The 24,255-nt window shown below is 40.3% G+C and overlaps 3 protein-coding genes across 4 annotated transcripts; 1 reads left to right on the top strand and 2 right to left on the bottom strand.

The window, feature by feature from the left end:
* Positions 1-748: 748 nt before the first annotated feature.
* On the bottom strand, positions 749-6,021 carry dnajb1b (DnaJ heat shock protein family (Hsp40) member B1b). The gene is made up of 3 exons (XM_028598746.1): positions 5,605-6,021; positions 1,594-2,195; positions 749-1,415 (listed from the first exon to the last, which is right to left on the bottom strand). The coding sequence occupies exons 1-3, from the start codon at positions 5,822-5,824 to the stop codon at positions 1,182-1,184; spliced, it is 1,056 nt and encodes a 351-aa protein (XP_028454547.1). The 5' UTR covers positions 5,825-6,021; the 3' UTR covers positions 749-1,181.
* Positions 6,022-8,989: 2,968 nt separating this feature from the next.
* tecrb (trans-2,3-enoyl-CoA reductase b) lies at positions 8,990-22,083 on the top strand. Of its 2 annotated transcripts, XM_028593924.1 has the most exons (12): positions 8,990-9,087; positions 13,791-13,841; positions 17,774-17,825; positions 17,948-17,992; positions 18,116-18,219; positions 18,676-18,791; positions 19,685-19,790; positions 19,961-20,033; positions 20,124-20,167; positions 20,328-20,385; positions 20,959-21,047; positions 21,361-22,083. In XM_028593924.1, exons 1-12 carry the CDS (start codon positions 9,073-9,075, stop codon positions 21,532-21,534), a joined length of 927 nt encoding a protein of 308 aa, XP_028449725.1. In that variant the 5' UTR covers positions 8,990-9,072; the 3' UTR covers positions 21,535-22,083. The 2 variants fall into 2 exon arrangements, with proteins under 2 accessions (XP_028449725.1, XP_028449717.1); XM_028593916.1 differs by lacking the exon at positions 8,990-9,087 and having other exon boundaries at positions 13,090-13,841.
* Positions 22,084-22,412: 329 nt separating this feature from the next.
* On the bottom strand, positions 22,413-24,202 carry ndufb7 (NADH:ubiquinone oxidoreductase subunit B7). The gene is made up of 3 exons (XM_028593934.1): positions 23,888-24,202; positions 23,120-23,288; positions 22,413-22,580 (listed from the first exon to the last, which is right to left on the bottom strand). Exons 1-3 carry the CDS (start codon positions 23,997-23,999, stop codon positions 22,493-22,495), a joined length of 369 nt encoding a protein of 122 aa, XP_028449735.1. The 5' UTR covers positions 24,000-24,202; the 3' UTR covers positions 22,413-22,492.
* Positions 24,203-24,255: the final 53 nt, after the last annotated feature.

Raw genomic sequence — 24,255 nt, 5'->3', positions numbered from 1 at the left:
AATCTGAGTTGAAAGCAATAGTTTGACATTTTGGGAAATACACACATTCTTTCTAGGAGAGATAGAGAATAGAAAGTTCATACCACTCTATCTGTCCATTCATTGCAAAGCTGGAGCTACCAGCTAGTTAGTTTAGCTTAGCAGGAAGACTTAAAGCAAGGGGAAACAGCCAGCCTGGCTCTGTCCAAAAGGTTAAAAAACATTTTAGATCATGTCTCCTTAATTCAGATACAAAAGAGGTGTTATTCTCATCTCACTCTTGGCAAGAAAGGAAATAAGCGTATTTCCAAGAATGTATATTTCTTTAAGATATGTACTTACAAGCATGATTTTGAGACATCACTACCAGTTTGGAAGACAGTCACGGTCCAATATGCACCTCACACAAGTGTGATTAACATCCAGTGTTTCCACAGCATCCTACAGTTTAATATAGAAATCAACTGGAGGGATAGAACAGTATTTATTGAGGTTAGCAACAGAGAAACATTGACTTGGACCCTGTCATTGGTCAGTTACAGTTTTGTTTTTATATAGGCTGAACTTAGGTCAATATATGTCTTCAGCCCCTACAGAAAACACGAGCTATACCGCTGTACCTGCCAGCGGCAACTCTGGCCCTAGCCCCTCTGTAGGAAAGAGAAAACATCCCACAAATGTAGCTTTAGGAGCCTGGCTAGCTCCCTGGTGTCAGCAGTAGCAACAAGGGAGAGTCACACATTACTGAAGAACTGTAAGGCCACTCTGGTTAATATTTACAGCACCTGTTTCCATTTCTTTATTGTTTTTTTCATAACAATGCTTCAACATTTAGTCCAACAAATATAGGCTACTGCCCTCTTTTGAAACAACTTTATTTGCATGAAAAGTTGTCCTTTTTATATAATATAAATATTTTTATTTGAATTCATCAAAATATAATCTTATTCAGCAAACCAAAACACCAAACAATATTGATCATATTTACATTTTACACTGGTGAAATGCTGCAGTCATTCATGATAAGCACCTTCCCAAGATGGTTACACTATGTTTGACAGTTTACACACATCTGTCTCAGGCTTTATTGTCTGATGCGATTTATAACGCCAGATAAATGTCCATGTGATGATTGACAAAAAAAAAAATAGTTGCCAGATTAGTGCAATAATTCTAAAGTCCCGGATGTCTGTTGGTCTTGTTTAAGACCGCGGGAGGACTTGAGCGATGGTGTCCCGGGCACTCTGGCTGAGCCTCTCTGGGAACCTGACGTCATACTCCACTAACAGGTCGCCTCGACGATCGGGCCGTTTGGGATAAGGCAGCCCCTCGCCACTCACCCGCCGCTTCATCCCTGGCTGCACGATATCTGTTGTTGACACCGTCACCGTTCTGCCGTCCAGTGTGGGTGCGTTGACTGTGCAGCCACACAAGGCCTGATGGGACACAGGGGAAAATACCAACATAAATCATGAATAGGCACTAATAGAATCTTCATTCTACACATGATTTTCAGCTGATAAAAAAATGAATTGGTTCGTCTTGAAGTGCTTTTATAAGGTGTTTTTAAGAATAATAAGTGACTAAGTTAAGCTATAGGTAATCTAAACTTACATCTCTGAGTGAAATCTTCGCTGTGTAAATGATGTCCGAGCCGTCACGTTTGAACACCGGATGTGCCTTGTCCTTCAACACAAAGACCACGTCGGCTGGAATGTTTGTGGGAGTCTGGTCCCCCTCTTTGGGAAACGTGATTTTTGTGCCCTCTTTCCACCCCTTCTTTATCTGCACCTCCAGGATTTTGTCCTCTGTCCTTATCGTTTGCCCATCGGGGTTCAGCCTTTTACGAGAGATCTTCATTTTCTTTGTGCAACCCGACAAAACTTCCTCCAAGGTCACAGAGAGCTCATGAACCACAGAGGGGTCCTGATGCTTCTTAACGACACTAGTGTGAGGACCCATTCCTCCCATGCCAGAGCTGAAAGAGCGAGGGAACCCGCCCATCCCACCACCCCCCATCCCAAAGCGGGTAAAAGGGTCTTCAGTGTCCATATTCTCATCCATGCCTCCATTGCGGGCACCAAAGAACTGTTCGAAAGGGTTACGTCCACCGAAGAACTCTGCAAAAATGGCATGAGGGTCACCCTGGAAGCTGTAGCTATAGGAACCAGGACCCCCACAACCACCACCACCTGGTTGGCCTCCGCCTTTCAGACCTGAGTGAGAAAAAAAAAATCAATTGTTTATACTATGGCCTGGGTAAATACACAATTCTGATTAGCTGCATGGTGTCCATTACAATGTGTTAATGGACACCTACTAAGTAGTTCCAGTCAAACAAACAGTCTGTTCACTATTCTAAATTAATGCTCTGCAGTTGGCTACATAGTATCAGCCTGTGTCAAAATTGAGTAACCATAGCAACAGGGATGCAGCCAAAGCCTCCGTTTACAATTAATCGCAACACCCAAGCTAATATTTTATTTACAACACTAACCCAAACACTTACATGTTTCACAAAAGTGATCATTTCAAATCCCATTCGCCAATTCAGGCTGCGGTCGACAATACACATGGATTATCATTTGTTCGTGAAAATCTTGATATTGATTTGGGGACAATGACATGATTGGATAGCTAGCTAGTCTTGTGGTTAAACATAGGGCTGGGCAATATATTGATATTATATTGATATCGTGATATGAGACTAAATATCGTCTTAGATTTTGGATATAATATCGTGATATGACATAACTGTTGTTTTTTCCTGGTTTTAAAGGCTGCATTACAATAAAGTGATGTATTTTCTGAACTTACCAGACTGTTGTAACTGTTCTATCATCTATACACTTAGTTAAAACGTACAATATGTAACTCTCTGCCGCTAGGGGTCTCTCAACCAAAACAATGGACGGTAAAACTGGAATTTTGATGACGTTGTGAGGTTGCGTGGAATTATGTGAGTTTTTAGTGTTGAACACCTTTGCTGCCGGTTAGAATGCATCAGTTCACGGACGAGTTTACCCATTCAAGTTTATTCACGTTACGTTTATTCATGTTATTCTAATAAAATAGCTGCAGTTTCCCAAACATAATTACGTTTTTCTTGATTAGATTTTTATTTGTAGCTGACCAGTTAGCTAGTGAGCCAGCAAGCTAACAGTAGCCAGCAGCTAAAACACAAAATATTTCACATATCAATGTCACCTTTTGGATGGTTTCAACACTGGGGCAGACGGGGTTTGTTGTAACGCTAGCTAGCTACTAAACGAGGCTGAGAGACGGGTGTGGGTGGGGGATTGCCGGGGAAATCTCCGCGATAGCGAGCCAGGACGTTCGGTGCCTGTTGTGCAGCAGCAGAACATCTCCCAGCTGACCGGAATTATCTCCCCTTCACTTTTCAGTAATCTTAACTTTTCGTTTTGGTGCTTAACCCACCTTTTGTCGGGTTAATTAAGCTAACCGTAAAGACAGCTAAACGCAAAGGGGGGAGAAATTCGGCAGGGAGGAGATTGCTGGGTCTGATATAGTCTGTTTCCCGACGTTTAATTAAACTGCCGTTAGCGTCGTAAACACCAGGCACTGGAGATAAGTTCTTGGGGGTTGCTGTAATGGAAGTAGCTGGCTGATAGCTGACTGGGGGCTAACGGTAACTAGCTAGCTTTATGTCCCAGGGCTGTTGTCAGCTGTCATCCCGACTGAGTCTCTCTGCGCCGGGGGAGTGAGGCAGACAGACCGGGGTGTGCTACTTTGGCTAAATTAGCATTGGATTAATCGTCTATCTATACAGCTAACGTTAACGTTACTAGTGAAGTTATTCGTGGGTTAGCTCAGTCCTGTTAGCTGTGGTCGAAACAGTCATACTAAAAATAACTATTAGCGTGTTGAACAATGTTGTAACCTCAATTTTACCCACAAAGCTTTAGCATCAACGTTAGCATATTGTAGTAACGTCAAGCTGGTATCGATATTGAACTTTCAAAATAGATAAGGTCTCTGTTGTATTACTGTGATAAAAAGTGGGATGTAATTAATCACAAAATGATGCTGTATGGCAAAAAAAAGCAGTATTACGGTTACAAGTATTTTTTTTCTGAGACATTGTATGATTTACAATTACTCCTGAACGTATCATCTTGGTGTCAGTGTTCTGACGGAAGTTAGAGTAACTGGAGGGTGAAAGGTTATATGACGCCACTGACGGGCGACTAAAGGAAACGTGCCGTGTCTGAAAATAAAATAACAGATTTCTCTGGGTTTGACATTTGGTGGAAACATTTAGGATAGTGTAAGAACACAACTCATAAAAATATATAACATAGGTATGGTCATTTTTAGACATTTTAAAGCAGAAATGTTACATATTGTACCTTTAATATATGATCCACATTAGGGCTGGGCGATATATCGATATTATATCGATATCGTGATATGAGACTAGATATCGTCTTAGATTTTGGATATCGTTATATCGTGATATGACATAAGTGTCTTTTCCTGGTTTTAAAGGCTGCATGACAGTGAAGTGATGTACTTTTCTGAACTTACCAGACTGTTCTAGCTGTTCTATTATTAATGATTATTTATCTAAAATCTAAGTGTGAAGATATTTTGCGAGAGCACCAACTGTCAACTCTAGAATATATTGCCGTAATATCGATATCAAGGTATTTGGTCAAGAATATCATGGTATCTGATTTTCTCTATATCGCCCAACACTATATTAGAAAATATAGGATGTAGAAATAAGCGCTGAAAATGTGTAGAAGAAAAATGTTACAATTTAAAACGTTGGAAAAAACTAAAACAAACTGAAACATTTGCTCTTACTTTGCGGAAAAAATATCGGGATATATATCGTTTATCGATATTCAGCCAAAATATAATCGGGATATGACTTTTGGTCCATATCGCCCAGCCCTAATCCACATAACTGATGATTATTTATCTAAAATCTAAGTGTGAAGATATTTTGTTAAAGCACCACTTGTCAACCCTAGAAAATCACTGCAATATTGATATCGAGATATTTGGTCAATAATATTGTGATATCTGATTTTCTGGGCGATAGGGAGAAAATCTGAGAATTATATTTACTTACTTTCGACACAGTAAGCAAAGTAAAAGTCCCATAAGATATCAATGCGTGGAAAGATAAGCCTGATTAGTTTATCTGTCTCTGGGGGTCTTACACACCTACTAAGGTTTGATTGACACATTTTGGGAAAATCACGTGACAGCGGTTGTCAAGAAAAAAATCAACTCTCCGGAATACCATGATGTGTCTAAAGTGTCAGGAATGTAGTGCAGAGCCTTGCCCCTTTCCCTGTTTTAACAACAAGCCTTAAGTGTAGGGCAGAGCCGAGGGGAGCGCCATTAACGTTACGCTCGTTATACTGTTTGGTCCCAGCGATAACGATAACATGTATCGTTATCGCTAACGATCTTACAATCCGTAAGATTAATGTCGAAAAGGTAGCTAGCGATAACGAAAACATGTATCGTTATCGCTAGCTACCTTTTCGACATTCATCTTACGGACATCAAAGAATATGACATAACACGGTGTAAACCTAACGCTGGCTAGCTTCACTCTCAGAATCATGCAATTAATTGAAACCTTACCTTCTTCACCATAACGATCATAAATGTCCTTTTTCTTTGGGTCGCTCAAAACGTCATAAGCTTCAGCGATTTCTTTGAATTTTTCCTCGGCTCCCGGTGACTTGTTTTTGTCGGGATGGAAGCGCAGAGCCTGCTTACGATAAGCTTTCTTTATATCGTCCTCCGACGCTCCTTTTTTAATTCCCAAAATGTCGTAGTAGTCTTTATCCATTTTGACCATCCAGTGGCCTGTTTAGTAAATGTTACAGATGTTCGGAAACGGGTGTTTATGAAGCAAGTCCTCAAACCGTCCTATGTCTCTACTAACGCTGCTGCCCCGCCAAGTATTTTCTTTATAAACCGCGTGGAAACTTCGAGAGTTTTCCATAAACGGCCCGAACATTCCCAACTGTGACAGTTAAGCCACGAAACGCCCATCGACGTCGTGCTGCCTTCAGGGGCTGTCGGAATTATTTCTGTACAGTAACATACCTTGCCTTACCAGTCTCCCAAAACTCGATATGGCTATAACATTGGTGTAAGTTTTCAGACCCTTCACTAACGTGAAAGTACCAATACAGCAGTGTGAAGTAGCCTACACCATTACAATAAAAAGTTCTTCATTCAAAATTCTATTTGAGTACAAGTAAAAGTAGTAGCCTATGTAAAATGACCTTGTTTTGCTCTTGTGAGTCACAAGCAAAACATTTAGGAAACTACCCTACTGTTTTGATATTTAACATGTAACGTTAGGCATATACTGATCATATGTTTGTATGCAAAATCTTAATCTGTATAGTACTTTGTATCAATATCTGTCAAATAAAATGTAGTCAAATTAGCCTAAAATGAAAATACTCAAGTAAAGTGCAAGTAGGCTACATCTACATGCCCATTGCCCTATGGACATTGCTATTGCTGAAATGGCATACTACATCACAAGCAGTCCCAGCTAATGCTATGAATAAACCACAATAAACAATAGCCTAGAAACCGTTACTTGTTGGGCAAGACTTGTGCAAGAATAAAAAGACAGACTCCTCTCACTGAACCCTGGATAGATTGCTGGCAAAAGCTTTTGTTATGCTTGAAAATGGCCCAGATTCAAGATTACTAAATCCCCTGCGTACTGGCTGGTATAGTGCGGTGCACAACAAGGACATGTAGGGCATAACATTGTGGCACTTTACCTTTAGGGGAGCCAATAAAGGTTCTTCAAAACAAATATTCCCCATATGATCACCTTTCTTAGACCTGTGACTTGAGTAAAACATGTATAGCCTACTTTTAATGAGGTACTAATGTCAATTTTATATGGCTTGTCTAAATCTGTGTTCAAGTACATACAAGATGGCTTTAAAATTATGTATGGAAGTTGAAAGAAGACAGGCAAGAACCATAGAACAAAATTTTGCTTAGAAAGATAGATTAGAAACTGTATTGGACCTTCAATAGAGTGAGCTAAGTATGATACTACATATGCTAACGTGCTTAGGCCTACAGTCTTATAGCCTGTGTTTTTGCATTTGTAGATTTTATTTTTTTTGTAATGCGGTACAGTTTGGCCATCGGACTGCATGATTTATGCAACCAGATATAACACCACCAAACTAAGACAACACTTTCGCAGCTCAGGATTGGTGGTATGTCCAAAGATTTTGAATAATTTTAGATTGGACAATATTTCCATTTTGTTTGATTCATGTTCTGTAACACTGCTTTGCACGTTGTACAAAGACAGGAGACATGTGTACGAGTAGCACTTGAAGGCAGCATTTCAGATTCAGTGTACAACATGCATGTACAAGCTTCAGCTTACACTCAAATGTCGATCAGAGATTTGTTGGGGCAGGTAACACCCTTAGCAGTGTTCACATTGAAAATAGTGCCCACTAAGTTACTGAGAGCAATCTCTCAACTTTATACATCATTTGGGTATTGTAATCGTAAAATAAAACAAACAAGCATTTGGATGTAACTTAATAAACAATATACCTTCTAAAAAAGAGCTCTACACACTCATGCACGAGTCGAGCATGGTCGAACACACGAAGACCACAAAAGAACCTCATTAGGTTTTCTTTAGCTGTCCTGTGTTTCATTTTACAACAATGCTTGGGGTGTTGCCAATGGTGACTGCACTATTTGTATGAGATACTTGTCTCTGTTAAGTCAGGCAGAACCCGTTTTTCAGGGATGAGAGTGGTTTGGTTACGGTGGAGTTCAGAACAATATTCTTTTAGAAAGGCCATAATGCCTATTATGCCACTTGCTTTGAACATTTTAGTCAATCAATTTAAAGTATTTACATACATATGTAGCCCTGTATATTATGTATATTAAGTGTATTTGACAACAAGAGTTGAGACAATTATGGCACTTTTGGAGATATAAGACTTGCAGGCGAGGTTTTATCTAGAATCTGTATGGGAATACATCATTTTATGTTTGGTATGTGCTAAAATTGTTATTCTTTTCAATATGTGTTGATTTGCTACTGCACAAGAACATTGTTTTGGGTAAATGTGCATTGAAAAAAAACAATTCATAGCCTGACAGTTTCCTTTATAATAAGTGTTGCTTTTTGTTATAGATTGGAAAGGATTATAAAAAGACAATGTACCAGGCAAATAGCAAACTTTATTTAAGCAGGACAATTTATGCATGAGGAAAACTGAATATACACAGAAATGCATTTTAACAAGAAAAGACAAATCAGAAATCAGAAAAAGATTTATTGCCAGGTAGCACTTAGGAATTTGCCTTGGTTTGGTACATACATAAAAACACATTTAAACATTAATATTAAATAGAAAAACAATAAATACAAAAACACATATAACATTAACAAGGATGTAGGATTATATTCAATGTCAATGGGGGACCGGGGTCTGCAGACTGCAGAGGGGAAGAAACTGTTTTTGTGGCTTGAGGGTTCTGATGGACCACAGCCTCCTCCCAGAGGGGAGGGGGTGAGAGATAATAAAGATAGAAACGAAGATACATATTGTGCAATTGTGGGGTAAAATACATAAATACTGTAGTAGCATAAACTTGACAAAGAGATGCAAAAAGAAATTGGAAAAAATAATGGCATTCAGCTTGGAAGTTACTTTTGGGAAGAGTCAACAGATAGATCAATTTTCTATATAGTTTAGGGGAAGTGGTCCACATTGTGTCGTCGCCCGTTGGATCGGTAAACCTCATGACCTGCGCACAAATGGACAGAGCTGCTACTCAAAGAGCAATGCATGATAGGTACATGATAATCCAATTGACCGGTAGGTTAGCAAAGCTGCGACCTCTCTATTTGCTCAAATGTCATTGGCTACGACACTGATAGTGTCTGAAGGCTGCCGGTTTTGATTGGCTGCTGCGCGGACGTAGTGCCCGCCTAAGGTGGCCCCAGCAGTCGCACATTACTCCGCTGATTGGAGGCGGCTTTGTCACTCGACTCTGATATTAAGGAAGGGGGTGCAAGCTGCCAAGATGAAGCACTACGAGGTAAGTAGTGTCTATGAAAGTCTAAATCTTCAATGGGGCGCTTTATGGGGTTACAGTTTAATTAATCAGAACAATGCAGGGGTTTCCTGTGATTTATGTAAGGGTAAATTCCACCAGAACAGTCATAGAGCTTTAAACATGAGCAGTAAAGATCGCATACTGCAGCAACAACGCTTGTCATGTACTGGTTGCGATGACCCGGGGATTTGTGGCCTCTCGTGTACGGGAATTAACGGTTATCGGCTAATATCGTCCCTGAAAGTCAAGCTGCACCCACAGTTATGGCGAATTACACTTGCATTCTGTATTTGTTAGGTCTTCGATACGCTGAATTTCGATGTTAGCTGAACACAGACCACTGTGTTCAAGATAATTGCTCGCCTGGCTGGAATGGCGCATGGCAGCTTCTTATCATTGTTATTACCCAATAATGCAGGTGAAGAGTCAAGTGTGCAAACCCTGTTAAATTAACTCTCATGGCTTGGATGTGATGTGTTGTTTAACGCCGCATCAGCATCAGTCTGACCCTATGTTGAGGGAAGAAACTTAGAAAGAAAAAACAGATATCTGTTATTGTCTCAAAAACATCCAGACTTGACTCATCACACAGGCCTGTATTAGTATTTTATCATTAATAATGTGAAAAATTACAATAAAAGCATCTCTAAATGTTGGCAAAAAGAATTTCCAAAACCCATCCGACAGGATTTGAACTAGTCTGACAGAAACTGACCCAACCAGTGCTTCTTCGGTTCCTCTTCTTTCTGTTGACAGATGTGGCTGTTGCAACAGATGAGGGGTGAAACAACATTTAAATAATGAAACATATATACAGTATCTCACAAAAGTGAGTACACCCCTCACATTTTAGTAAATATTTCATTATATCTTTTAATGGGACAACACTGAAGAAATGACACTTTGCTCTAGTATTAAGTGTACAGTTTGTATAACAGTGTAAATGTGCTGTCCCCTCAACATAACTCAACACACAGCCATTAATGTCTAAACCGCTGGCAACAAAAGGGAGTACACTCCTATGTTAAATTCCCATAGAGGCAGGCAGATTTTTATTTTTAAAGGCCAGTTATTTCATGGATCTAGGGTACTATTCATCCTGATAAAGTTCCCATGGCCTTTGGAATTAAAATAGCCCCACATCATCACATACCCTTCACCATACCTAGAGATTGGCATGGTTTTATTTCAGTTAGCCTAAAAGCTGGTTTGATTTGCATTGAGAGATGATCTTATGGAAAGTACCCCTTGATCCCTGGATCCATGAAATAACTGGCCTTTAAAAATAAAAATCTGCCTGCCTCTATGGGAATTTAATATAGGGGTGTACTCACTTTTGTTGCCAGCGGTTTAGACATTAATGGCTGTGTGTGGAGTTATTTTGAGGGGACTGCACATTTACACTTTAAATGTTATAAGCTGTACACTTAATACTTTACATTGTAGCAAATTGTAATTTCTTCAGTGTTGTCTCATTAAAAGATATAATGAAATATTTACTAAAATGTGTGTGTGTACACACACACACACACACACACACACACACACACACATATATATATATATATATATATATATATATATATATATATATATATATATATATATATATATATTTATTTATTTATTTATTTATTTATTTATTTTGCACTGGTGTTGGACTTTGTTTGCACTGGCCAATGTGTCAGTAGAAGGCCATTCCTGTGACCCCTAATTGATCTGCTAGACTTACCTTTTCATGGCCATGGCCATTGAAATGGAATGATAAGCCAGTAAGTATGCATTGTGACCACATTTACCACAACCTGTATCTTCAGTTAACACCTTCTGGCCATACACTTGGCTCTATACACTTGGCTGCATTTGAATACCACTAGCCTGCACATTTCTGAAGTATGTGTGAAGCCACTGTGTTATAATCAGACCTATGTTTCCATGTTGTAACTATTGGCCAGTATTCATTGTGAGTGCTAAGATTTTGTGAAGGTGGAAGAAAGATTTACAGAATATGGCATATGTGACCATAGTGCGTTTTGCAGTTTGAATACACACCTACGGTAAAAGCATATAGAGTTACGCCAGTATGCAACCATGTGGGTGAAAATGTTTTGTGTATGTGGCCAATGAAACTGAATGACTATCCAGTAAATAGGCATTGTTGCACCATTAGCTACAACAAGTATGCTAGCTGAAGTCACAAAAATGTGGTCGTTGCCGGGGTGTGGACTGTGACTAATACCCTAACAGTACACATGTTAAAAGATACATGCTCAAACCAGTGCAGACAGGTGCTCTTTCAGTCCATTTCTTTCTATGTATTCCTTTAAACATTTTTTTAAATCAAATTATATTAAAATGTAAGAACCATTTTGTTGAATCAGTCATAATGGTTTCTATTATTTACTTTTTGCATGCTTTACAGGACACCACATCAATCTAAAGCCAAACAGAAATACTTTAACAACTAAAAATAGTAAATCGTTATTTTTGTTAGCTACGATGTAACACCAAAAATATCTTGGGGTATAAATCAAACTGTAGATGTTATCCATTTGGGTCATTACATAGATAGTTGTCACATAACACCAGAGAGCTGCTTCACTTTCACAGTGGTCTGTCTTGCTTACACACCGACTGCCCATCAGTATCTTGACGTGTGTACAAAAGCACTTTCGGAGCAAAGAGACATTTCCAGTTAATCTGTCTAAAAAAAAAAAGTAGGCTAATCTTTCCAGATTACAATAAGTGGTGTCTTACCTTGGGATAAGCGGTACAGGCAAAAACAGCAAAGAACAGCAAAAGTCCACTGTCATAATTAAAGCCTATTCCTCCCTGCTTCACCCTCACCCCAGAGTGCATTACCAGGACAGACTGCCAGACAGAAGCTTTATATAGACGAGATGGGGGAGGTACCATGGTAGTAGGTATGCTTGGCACAGGGAGGCTGAGATGGGGTTATTTCCCCGAAGTCTTAACCGTAGTGTCATGTGTCCTGCAGGGTTGCAGCAGTGTACCGTTTTCACAGTATACCACAGTATGAAGATTGACTGTTATGCTGCATACATTTCTTGTCTACATTATGGGAAAAAATGTTTTTTTTAATGGTGACTTTTTACACTTGCTTCTTTAAAAAATGGTTTCAATTATAATAATGCATTTATAAAAGAAAGAAGTGTCAGGAACGCTTCTGTTATCCTTTTAACCACCAGTTAAAAGGATGACCAAGAAAGTCATAAAAAGTGACAAAAAGGCTTTTAATAAATAGGGCAAGACATTAAAAATACACCAACACGTGTCGGCATGAGCTTTCCTCAGGGTGTGAAACCTCCTTAGCATGGAAATGATTTTTTTATGACTTTCTTGGTCATAATTCTTCCTTTTTATAATAATGCATTTGTTCTGCTATCTGTTACTTGTTTATTCGCTCCAGTTTATGGAAACAGGCATTAGTTGCATTTCTTATTTGCAACATTTTAAAAGTTTGTTTAAAATTAGTTTGACAATTGAATGGAAGCATGGCTATAGATACATGACTGGCCTAAACTTTCATGTTGCCACCATGGAAACTGAATCCCAACTGTTTGTCATTAGAGAGTGGAAGGGTGGGGGTGGGCTTCACCAAGGGGAATGCCCCAACTAAGCCCTCAGAGTCTGGAGTATTATCACCCCTTGGTGGCAGGAAAAGGTGACTCCCCATGTGAGTGACCGAGAGATCTAGCTTCTAAGTCTGCACACTCCGTAAAAAGTATGCGGTCTGTGTGTGTGTAAGACCCTAAACTGGTCCATTCAGGTGTGTGATCAAAGGTTGGTGATGTACATCAGGGCTGTAGATACAGTAGATGGACAAATGGACAGTACTGCACTAAGTGTAAGTGAGCGCCATGACATCACCACAAAGGCGTAGATGGGTGGGTGTCTGTAGGGAGAGGGTTGGTCATGCAGAGTTAACAGTAGACGTTTATATTTAGCTGGGGAGAGGAAAAGAGTGGGACAAACTAGGAAAGGGGGATTGCTGTTTGTCATATTACCTCTCCTCCATCTTCCCACTTAGCCGGGGGTTGAGAGGTGTCAGGAGTCATCAGGTGTCCTTTTCTTAGGGAGGAGTTATGTTGAAATGTAGCTACTGCTCTAATAGCTACTGCTCTAGTGTCTCATGAAGTTTCCTTCATGAGGTATTTGCAGATGATCTACTGCAGACAGATTGCCAGGAGGATACTGGGCATTCCTGTGTACGCAACTGTGCACACACATGTGGCGTATGTCCGCGCTCCAGGGGTCGACTGGCAGTTAAATAAAGCAACACACCAGAAGTGAAAGAATGAGAGGGGGGCAAAGAGGGCGGGAGAGCGAGAGAATGGCCGAGAAAAAGAGGAGGGAGGGGTAGAGAAACAGGGGGAGAGACTGATTTATTTCCACAGCTGAGAGCTCCTCTATGGTTTGTCGTAGATTTCGGACAGACAGTTGAGAGGTGAAGAGTGAAAAGAGAGCCGAAAGAGTGAGGGAAAGAAGGGAAAAATACTGAGTGCAGGAGGAGGACTGTGGACATGGATGCCCTAGCACTAGAGGCCACCAGCACTAAAAAGCCATCTAACGGGGCGGCGGCGGTGGCTGCCCCGCTGCCGGCTCAAGCCCCGGTCAAGCGCAAAGCTGCTAAAAAAACTAAAAAGGCTGTTGTTTTCTTTGAGGTGGAGATACTGGATGCCAAGACCAAGGACAAGCTCTGCTTCCTGGACAAGGTGAGAACGTATTTCTAACAGTTTTTCATCTTGATTTCAGTACAAGTATACTTTTTTCTAACCTCATCTCTGACAAAAAGTGTGTGTGTGTGTGTGTGTGTGTGTGTGTGTGTGTGTGTGTGTGTGTGTGTGTGTGTGTGTGTGTGTGTGTGTGTGTGTGTGTGTGTGTGTGTGTGTGTGTGTGTGTGTGTGTGCCCTCTTACATGCATACGATACAGCACTGCTGTTTTCTGTTAGCTGGGTACGCAAGGTTTTTTCGCACACACACACAGGGGTAGACAAAATATCAACTGTACAGTACAGCTGTGCAAACCAGTACGACAGCCCTCCAACAAATCCAACCTTTTGTGAACTTTGTTGACTTTTCATTGTGAAACTGTTTGAGAGCGGCTGATTAAACTCTGTGGTGATTGTTTTGTGCAGACATAATACTAGGTACAGTTGACCTTACATAAGGCATTACACCAATACCACAACCTACCTGGATGGCCTCGGAACTGCAGCTCTGAGCGGTCTCTAAACCCTGAACTTCTCCCAAGAAGAGAAAAAGTCCTACATAATGTTCATGATATTACATGATATACATGATGATGAAATTTTTGATAAATAATCGTCATTAATGTGTATATAATGACTAAGTGGGTAAAGGCAAATAATAGAAAAGCTAGGTCTGGTAATTTCAAAAAATTACATCACTTTACTGTAATCCAGCCATTAAAACCAGGGACATATAACACGTGCCATATCACGATATTACGATATCCAAAATCTAAGACGATATCCACTCTCATATCACGATATTGATATAATATCGATATATTGCCCAGCCCTACTCTCAACCCAGTCGTATGTTTTTCTCCAAGACGCCAACCCCAGTTGGGTACAGGGGCAGGACAGATTAGTTTGCGCACAATAGATATTGTCATCTTTTCAAAATACAGCAGTTTGTAGAAGTAGTCCCTCATAGATGTACTATAGAGAATTTGTTTTTGTTTTGTAACTAATATTTAATTGTCTGTTTTGGAGATAGAAACTGAGTAAAAATGAGACCCAGCAAGTTAACACTTTGGCTTCATGGTTCCGCTCTCATTAAGGTTGAACCATGTTGCTGTAACGTGAAGTGTAAATGTTCTGTGGTTTAGTCTCAGATGTAATACGAGTTTTGCAGTACAGTCAGAAAAGGTAAATGTGATACTGACTGATCTACTTAAGTTGTGTTAACAGTCAGGATTTAGTATCACTGTTGCATTAGCCACCATTATTTTGATAGGACCTTGAAATTCATTGTTTTATCAGGTATATTTACAGTAATTTAATTAATTAATTTGTTATTGTTGTATTAGACTGCTTTCATTTGTTACTGTCAGGCCTGTAACTCAGTGCTGTTGCATTAGGAGGGTTAAGTGTGTTGTTGGTGTGAGGCCTGTTGGTGTATACAGTTGCATTAGCTAAGTTTACAGTGGGGTTAGTCTGTCAGCTGGGCCAGACTCAGCTTATCAAAGCCTGCTTCTCAAGTATAAAGTGCTATCCTTGTTGGATTATACCCTGTAGTCGGCTTAGCAGAGTTTCCATGGCGTTATCATGCACAATCTTAACACCTTTTTTGGAGAGCAAGTTTCACAGGTTTGACAGATATAGATCTGGAACTGGATAAAGGGCTTTTTGGGGGACTGGTTTCCTGAAGTAGGTCAGCAGAGCTAAACTAACGGACTGAGTTAGAAGTAAAACTCTTGTCAGGGTTACTAGGGCAGACTCCGTGATCTCAATACTGAATGAAGCCTGTGGAAAAAAACCAAGGGGGCAGCAGTGGTCACAGAGAGGCGGTTTCTCAGTGATGTCATGCTGCTGAAAATGGCCTGTAGTCCTCTGGACGACGTGATCAGAAGACAAGACTCTTACAGTAGCAGACTTCTTCAGTCTACTTTAGATGGGTCACACAATGTTTGAGGAACTTTTTCTCACAGAAAATACTAGTTCTTTAAGTTCCTAAAATACTATAATAAGGGTAACAGTTTTAGGCTTTTTCATCTAAGCATTAGTGCTAAAATAATCTAGCTCTACCACACAATCTGATTAATGTAGCCTTTGATTCTTAGTATGGCCAAACTCAGTGCTCTCTAACAAAGCAAACAAATTTGAGACACAAACTTGCTAAACATTAAGTGTTTACACTAGGCTGATGAGCTCATCTATGTGGAAGAATATGTTTCATACTATATCTTGCAAGTCTCCTCCTAGGTCAAACCTTTTGCTTGTATGGTGTGATTGCATACTAGTATACATTCTTTTTATTTTAAAAATCATTTTTTGGGGGCTTTTCCCTTTTTATTTCAGAGTGGATAGAGATGAAAGGGTGAGAGAGATGGGGGATGACACGCAGGTCGGATTTGAACCCTGTGCCGCTGCAGGACTCTGCAAACACAGGGCAAATGTTCTTACTGGGTGAGCTAGAGGCCGCCCCAATACTGGTATACATTTCACAGAAGCATTTTAGCTCCCCTAGTCCAGGCCAGCAGGGAAATATAGGCTTACTGCTAAAATGTTTGGAGAAACCTGTCACCAACTTCATAAATGTCAGAGGCCTTGAGAGAAATTTGATGTGGATGCCTGAGATATTCTAGTTATGTAATGTGCAGAAAGCATAGTTTGTTTTCATAAGGAATTTTCTGAATTTTCGGTTTCCATTCGTTTCAGTTCAATAACTTGCAGCGACTTGGAACGTGTACAAGACGGACCATCTGTCATTTACAAAATAATGAAGGAAGGGATAGTATTCACATCTCTCACTCTCTAAGTTTATTTTTGTAACCTTCAGAAATGAATGGATATCAGTGGTTGCATGAAACATTGTTTAAAGGCATCTACTAATTCAAACGTCAAAGCTTCATAAACTGGTCTATGAGTCAGTCTTTTTCATACGGGTTAGGTAAGTGTAACATGCTTAAAAGTCATTTAAAAAAATGTATTATATTATTTAATAAGATAAAGTAACCATGTGTATTAAATGGGCTAAAACATGCGGAAACACTGGTGTTTTCTTTTATATTGATAAGGTCATCATTATGAATGAAACAGTTTTTTTAACTCGGGTCAAAACTATATTTTTCCATGCAGAGTGCCACAGTTACTGGACCTTATTAGGGATGCACCAATTAAATGTTATATAATGTTTTATATTATTATATATATATATATATATATATATATATATATAATTTTTTTTTTTTTTAATTCAAAAATTGTTTTATAAAATTTCTATTGAGCTGGTCAGATGGTATTCCACATAAATCATGTCACACTGAACATACTGTAAATGGCTGGCGTAAGCTTGTAGAGCTAAGAACATATTGCTGCCTGTAGACTAGCAGAGCTCACCACTCTCAGTATTCAGGCCATATGTTAGATGTGTACTGTACATCTAACATAATTTCATATCACTAAAAGGTAGAGATACTCATATTTTTAAATGGTTTTCTTAGTGCAAAAGAGAAAGGTCTGACGGAGGGTATGTAGTGTGTAAGCTGCCTCAACTCAAACAGATAAAGCCATTTTATCAGATATTGAGAATGATGGCTTTAAGTTACCTGACTCCGCCTCGGGCCAGGAGGTTTCACTACTCTATCGTCGTGTGTGTGTGTGTGTGTGTGTGTGTGTGTGTGTGTGTGTGTGTGTGTGTGTGTGTGTGTGTGTGTGTGTGTGTGTGTGTGTGTGTGTGTGTGTGTGTGTGTGTGTGTGTGTGTGTGTGTGTGTGTGTGTGTGTGTGTGTGTGTGTGTGTGTGTGTGTGTGTGTGTGCCCTAATACCAGCTGTTAAATAAACCACATGGGGTATGTGAGCTAAATTTACAACTAATCGCCATCATGAATGGAAAACAGGGCTATTATCTGTGTGTGTACATGTCCCTCCACTTATTTATTGTGGTGTTATTTAAAGGTCGAGCCAAATGCCACTATTGGAGAGATCAAGTCTATGTTCCACAAGAGCCGTGAGTGCCATCTCTCTGCAGGCGTCTAAAGCCTAATAAATCTGATTTAACATCAAGCTAATCTTGAAGCTGAACACAGAAATATTCACAATGTCTGTGACGTATTTATGTATCCGTTTCAGATCCTCAGTGGTACCCAGCCAGGCAGTCCATTCGCCTCGACCCCAGTAAGTCAGCCAAAGTGTGATCGTCTATCAGTATACTTAAAGTGATCATAGTACTACTTCTCTCCACAATCAACTCGTACTGTACTGTACATCTCATTAAGTAAGTGTGTGTGTGCGTTTCAGAGGGGAAGTCTCTGAAGGATGAGGATGTTCTGCAGCATCTCCCTGTGGGAACCACGGCAACCTTCTACTTCAGAGACCTGGGAGCCCAGATCAGCTGGGTCACAGTGAGTACAATATGTCATGCTGTCACAGTCCAACAGTCCTGACAAGCTCACATACAACAGACGAGTGGGATCAAGGACAGCTATATTGAGATTTCCCGCTGGGTAAAAAGGGCATGTGTGTGTGTGTGTTTGTGTGTGTGTGTTGTACTAGCTCTTCTGGGAGAGGCAGGTACGGGAGAGACAGAACAAAGAGAAGGAATATGATATCTTTCTAACACAACAACAAACCAGTATATTTAACAGAGTCTCACATTGCCAGGGCTATCTCCACAGCGCTGTGTCAGTGCTGCGGTATGATCTGGCTACACCACATATCTATTCCGGGATAGGAAAAAAAGAGGGGACCATCCGGCTAGTGGGAGACCCGCCAAATGTCAGGCTTTATCCCAGCAATGTACAACCGTTGAGCCAGACTACCAAGGCTCTGACTTTTCCCGTCCTGCTTACCTTTTTCAGGTCTTTCTGACGGAGTACACCGGTCCTCTGGTTCTCTATCTGATGTTCTACTTCAGAGTTCCCTTCATCTACGCACCCAAATATGACTTTACCACCAGTAAACACTGGGTCGTACAGTGAGTGTCTCCAACACACCTTCACAGACTTTATATACAGTAGTTAGGTAGCGTTGTCTCGTCCCCCAGAGAGCAATTGTGTCCTCCTTAAGTTGTCTCAACTTTAAGGAGTAGTGGGAAATACGCTGATTTGCTTTCTTGCTAAGAGTTGGATTGAAAAAGATCGATACCAGTGTTGGGTCTGTATGTAGAATATTAAGTTTTAGCCAACAACAACAATGCTCTGGGACTGGATGTCTTCCATTCTGGTCAATCATATCACCACTGTTCAATAGAATATAGGCCAAATTCAGTCTCACCTCCAAACTCATTGTTTGTTAAAACCCAGTGGAGACCCCACTGATCAATCTAGTTACCATTCCTAATCAACAGACTAATTAAACTATTAGCAAGACTGTAGCTACCATACATCCAGACCAGTGGCATTTATTAAAGGAAGGCATTTATTCACCAACACTTGCAAAATGATAAAAAGCAGCCAAGCAAAAAAAAGCAGCTGTCAAATAATAAAATTAGACACTGTGGAAAAGCATTTGATAGAGTTAACTTGTGCCATTCCTATTTGCAGCGCTTCAGAAACTAGGATGGTCCAAAGCCCTGTTTCTACCAAGCAGTCCGGTTCTGTTCAGTTCGGCTTTTTACACATTAGAACAGTTATTTCTAGCACACTGATCCGATACTAAAAGGGGAAGCTAGAAACACTGCAGTCCGCGATTGGTGCCGACGTTCCTCTGCATCGTCGGTGAAGAGGAAATAGATCGAGAGCTGGATGGAAGAGTGCGGAATAAAAGGTTTCTCAGCACATGGCTGTCCATGGCTGTTATGTACCTGCATCCTCTTTTTAATAACTAGTGGAGCTAACACATGTGTTTGTGCCTTTTTTTTTTTTTCAGTCTCGCCTGTATGTGTCACTCGTTCCACTTCTTTAAGAGGCTTCTGGAGACGCTGTTTGTCCATCGCTTCTCTCATGGAACAATGCCGTTACGCAACATCTTCAAGGTGAGATGCATTCTACCACTCAAGCTGTCATAGCCTGCCTTACATTAACATGGGCAAAGGTGTAATGCAGTTTTTTTTTATGGAGTAAAAGATGAATAACTAGCTATTCAATTTGTGATTGGGGGAAAAAAAAAAGTGCCTGTAAGTGACAATGTTCCTGTTTCATTCAGAACTGTACCTACTACTGGGGCTTTGCAGCATGGATGGCCTATTACATCAACCACCCACTGTACACACCACCCAGTGAGTATGCACGCACCAAACACTCACATATACCGTTTCATTGTAACTCTTTTTTTCATTTTTACTCTTGTTAATTGTGTCTTGTTGCAGTCTACGGGGAGCAACAAATCAGACTCGCTCTCGTCATATTCTTGGTGAGAATCTTTCTATCCTTAACACTTAGCTCTGTAAACTATCCTTCATAAGTTGACTAATAAAAAAATTAAAAAAACATAATTTTAATTGTATTTTGTCCATTAGTTTTTTTTATACCCTTTTGCTCTACACATTATTGAATCACTTGTTGTTTTTTAGTTCTGTCAGATCGGCAACTTTTCCATCCACATTGCTCTTCGGAACCTCCGTCCACCAGGTATACACACACACACACAGACACACACACACACACAGACAGACAGACAGACAGACAGACAGACAGAGCAAAGACTACAGTAGCTCTACAATGAGAATACATACACAAAGGCTTTTTACTGTAATATAGGATGTTTTTAAATTGAAGCCCCTGAAGACATTATTACATATATTTTGACTCAACAAGCAAAAGATCCTGATACAAATATAGCTAAATCCTGATTGGTGCACAGAAGTATGTGACATCAGTTGTTGTTTTTTTTCAACTAAGCCCAACCCACCTCAAACCAGTGAGAAGAGCACAGACAAAGCAACACAGATGGAAATCTCTCATGTGAAATAACCAAAACTGCTCATACTTTGGCAGGAAATTGTGTGTTTATATAGTACCCAACCGCTCATAGTGAGAAGATAATTGAGAACATTGGTTTTCATAGTATTTAAGTTCAATTTAGAAAACTATCATTCATCAGTATATTTACTTTTAATATTGGGCCAAAGGAACGAATAGATGGATTTCAAAACAAAAACAAACTTTCTTCGACATCCCCTTTCTTTTGCTATCTTCATCCAGGCTCTAAGACCAGAAAGATTCCCTATCCAACCAAGAACCCCTTCACCTGGATCTTCCTGCTGGTCTCCTGCCCCAACTACACCTATGAGGTCACATGTTTTATGCATCAAGTGATGGCGGATAAGTTTTCTCTGCATGAATGTGGCATTAATTGCTTGCAAATAAAGCAGAGAATTGTAAAGTTAGCTTAAAAAGAATACACATTTATTGCACAGCTGGAAGTTTTAATCTTTGGGAAATTAGTCCACCTGATTACATTGTCCCATGTAGCTATTGTATCATTGTACTTTACCTTTTTTTTGTTTGTTTAAAAAGACTGAAAGTTTTTTTTAGTTAAACGTGCGGCTGCTGCCCTCTTGTGGTACGAGTCTGTGTGTAACATCCCTCCTCTCCCTCTTGCAGCTGGGCTCCTGGCTTGGCTTCACGCTCATGACCCAGTGTCTGCCAGTGGCCTTCTTCACCTTGGTGGGTTTCATCCAGATGACTGTGTGGGCCAAGGGGAAGCACCGCAGCTACCTGAAGGAGTTCCGCGACTACCCTCCTGTCCGCTCACCCATCCTGCCCTTCATCCTGTAGAGGACTACTTGACCGCTCCCCTCGCCCCTTCTGCTCTCCCTGCTTGTAGGAGTCAAATACACCCCCTCCTAAACTGAGAGTGTGCTCTCCCTTTTTCTACCCTCCAAAATCTCCACTGGAACTTAGTAGACTACTGACTGAAAGAATCTAACCCTGTACCCTTTTCCTTTCCTCCCCCCCAAATTTTCTTTTGCTTCCCATCTGCCATCCCTGTAATATTGAGTGCAAATGTGAAGCACTCGATTGCTTTTTTAAATTGCCCACAAACCCATTCTGATTGGTTAACCGACATGTGTTTGAGCTCCCAGAGCAGATATTCACCTTCAAACTACCCAGTGTATATTCAGTGACATACTGTACATAGATAATGTAAACATGTCCAACAACTTTGTCATCTAATACTTTTTTTTTTTTTAGGCTGAATCTGCATCTGGTGAGAGTCAGTAAAATTTCAACGGTTTAGTTTTTATATCAATTCATCTAAATTTGAAATCATGAGTCATTTTTGTAGATGCCTGAAGTAATTTATTAAAAAAAGGTTAACCAAAATGTTGTTGCGTTGCTCCGTTATGTATTACAGGTGTCACTCTGTGCAGCACCACTCCAGCCCGGGAATATTGGAGCTTTGTCCAAGGATGTATTGTGCAGACGTTAGTGTCACCAATAGGCAAAACAGACACATTTTACAGGCTCAATTGGGTCATCTGAATTTGGTTGCAACTACATGTTCAAAATATGGGGAAATCACACCTGCAAGAATTTGGCAAACAAATGTAATAAATAACCAAAACTCAACTCTGTTGAACTAAAGATTACACTAATGTTTTGGTGATGTCATCTAGAGGATTACTGTACGTTTTGACAATAAGAGAGGGTTGTAGAGCTTAAACAATATTGTTTATTGTGAGCCGCGGCACATATATATACAGAGAAGAAGACGCATCAGAGGATGCACTGATCATGCAGCTTCAGCCTGAGCCTCGACTCTCTTCTTCCTCAGCTGGAGCCTCCTCTCTCTCTCATACTCCTTCATACGCATCACATAGCTGGAGGCAGAAAGACACCGGGTATATAGTTAAGGACCGGTAGTTGCATATTATCACAAGATGAAATTTTAATTGACCTATCTGAAATTGAAGATCTCTAGTGCCATTACAAGTTAACATGGATTCCATTTTTGAGATACGTTTTTAGGAAACTCCACCTTGTTATTAGAAGTGCTTTCACAAAATATATACACAATGAGAATTTTGATATAATCATCAATAACGTGGATATAATGATTAAGTGGGTAAAGGCAAATTATAGAACAGTCTGGTAAGTTCAGAAAATTACATCACTTTACTGTAAAGCAGCCTTTAAAACTAGGAAAAGACAACACTTGCGTCATTTTGCGATATCCAGAATTTAAGACGATATCTAGCCTAATACATCGATATAATATCAATATGTTGCCCAGCCCTAAGTTAAACCAATGAAGTGGGACTGCTGAAAGCATCACAGTCTACAAGAGTCTATCCTACAAAAAAACCCAAACTAAACCCAACCATTCAAATGTCTTAACTTTAACTCCGTAAACACTTACTCCTGGTGTTCGCAGTAGTCCCAGTCGTGTCTCTCATGCTTGCAGGCCAGGAAGTTGGGCCAGTTGTCCCTCTTACACTTCATGAGTTTCAGGAGGTACTGGGCACAGTAGTCTCTCTGCTCCAAAGGCAACTGGGCCAGATTCATCTGCTCCTGGCTTGCTACCATCTCTGGCAAAGGGATACAAATGTGCATGGTCATCTTTCAATGTACGAGTACCTGACACTATTTGTTACTATATGGATGGCTGTGGGAGTGGACGAATACAGAGTCTGTTATGCAAGTTCTGCCCAGAGTAGAGGCTATGTATATATTCATGATAATACATACTAATCTAAGAATTGTCTAGATGTTCTAACTTTTCTATACGTATATTAGACAATGCAACAGTGCCAAATGCTTTTCCATGCACCACATTCAGGCTAGACTGTAAATGGTCCATTCTTTGATTTGAAAAGGTGACATTGTCTAAGTGGAGTCTACTGACACCGACTTCCAGAGGTAGCAACAATTTGCAGAACAAGTTGGAGCACATGGTTCGAAATAAGCAGTAAAGGGTAAATACATTACTTGACGCTGAACTCCTCAAACACCAGTTAACGTTAAGCTAACCAGCGTATTATTACTCTCATTAGCGCAAAGCTAACTCGGCTAACGTTTGAAGAGCCAACCTAGCATGGCTGATAGGGAAATCTGTTCCACTTCAGACTATTATTAACACATGCAGGATGCAGTATGGGTTTCACTGAGCTGGTAACTACTGACAAACCTCTCTCGCTTCTCTCTGGAAAGCCAAACTGGGGGTCGAACTCGAATTTCCTCGATGGGTCCGGCTCGGTACCCGTCTCGGTGACATACCGTCGGCCCAGGTGAGCTCCCATGGCAGCGACGATGTTTATACACAGTAAGCTAAAAGAATGATGATATTTGTTTGTTTCGGTTCCGCATTAATTTAATATTTCCAAAATGATTCTGCTGTCTGCCATTCGGTCACCTCCACAAGCCCCCTGATGCCACTTCCGCCTCTCACCGGAAATAAACAGCCAAGTGGTACTTAATAGAACACCTTCCCTCTAGACAAGTAACAAAGGTTCCGCTGGAAGCTGGAAGGTGGACCCAGACCATATTGAGACCAGA

This window comes from Perca flavescens, chromosome 2, assembly GCF_004354835.1.
Source record: "Perca flavescens isolate YP-PL-M2 chromosome 2, PFLA_1.0, whole genome shotgun sequence".
Taxonomy (NCBI): Eukaryota; Metazoa; Chordata; class Actinopteri; order Perciformes; family Percidae; genus Perca; species Perca flavescens.
Note: the sequence above shows the minus strand (reverse complement) of the source record. Positions and strands in the feature narration are given on the sequence as shown.

What these genes read in the sequence shown, in the direction of transcription:
- dnajb1b (XM_028598746.1), bottom strand. Translation starts at nt 5,824, where the DNA reads ATGGTCAAAATGGATAAAGACTACTACGACATTTTGGGAATTAAAAAA. An exon ending in TGATCGTTATGGTGAAGAAG is followed by an intron (nt 2,196 to 5,604) that starts GTAAGGTTTCAA and finishes TTTCTCACTCAG; the next exon opens with GTCTGAAAGGCGGAGGCCAA. An exon ending in CGAAGATTTCACTCAGAGAT is followed by an intron (nt 1,416 to 1,593) that starts GTAAGTTTAGAT and finishes GTGTCCCATCAG; the next exon opens with GCCTTGTGTGGCTGCACAGT.
- ndufb7 (XM_028593934.1), bottom strand. Translation starts at nt 23,999, where the DNA reads ATGGGAGCTCACCTGGGCCGACGGTATGTCACCGAGACGGGTACCGAG. An exon ending in TCCAGAGAGAAGCGAGAGAG is followed by an intron (nt 23,289 to 23,887) that starts GTTTGTCAGTAG and finishes TCCCTTTGCCAG; the next exon opens with AGATGGTAGCAAGCCAGGAG. An exon ending in GACTACTGCGAACACCAGGA is followed by an intron (nt 22,581 to 23,119) that starts GTAAGTGTTTAC and finishes TTCTGCCTCCAG; the next exon opens with CTATGTGATGCGTATGAAGG.
- tecrb (XM_028593916.1), top strand. Translation starts at nt 13,650, where the DNA reads ATGGATGCCCTAGCACTAGAGGCCACCAGCACTAAAAAGCCATCTAAC. An exon ending in AGTAAACACTGGGTCGTACA is followed by an intron (nt 18,792 to 19,684) that starts GTGAGTGTCTCC and finishes TTTTTTTTTCAG; the next exon opens with TCTCGCCTGTATGTGTCACT. An exon ending in CGTTACGCAACATCTTCAAG is followed by an intron (nt 19,791 to 19,960) that starts GTGAGATGCATT and finishes TGTTTCATTCAG; the next exon opens with AACTGTACCTACTACTGGGG.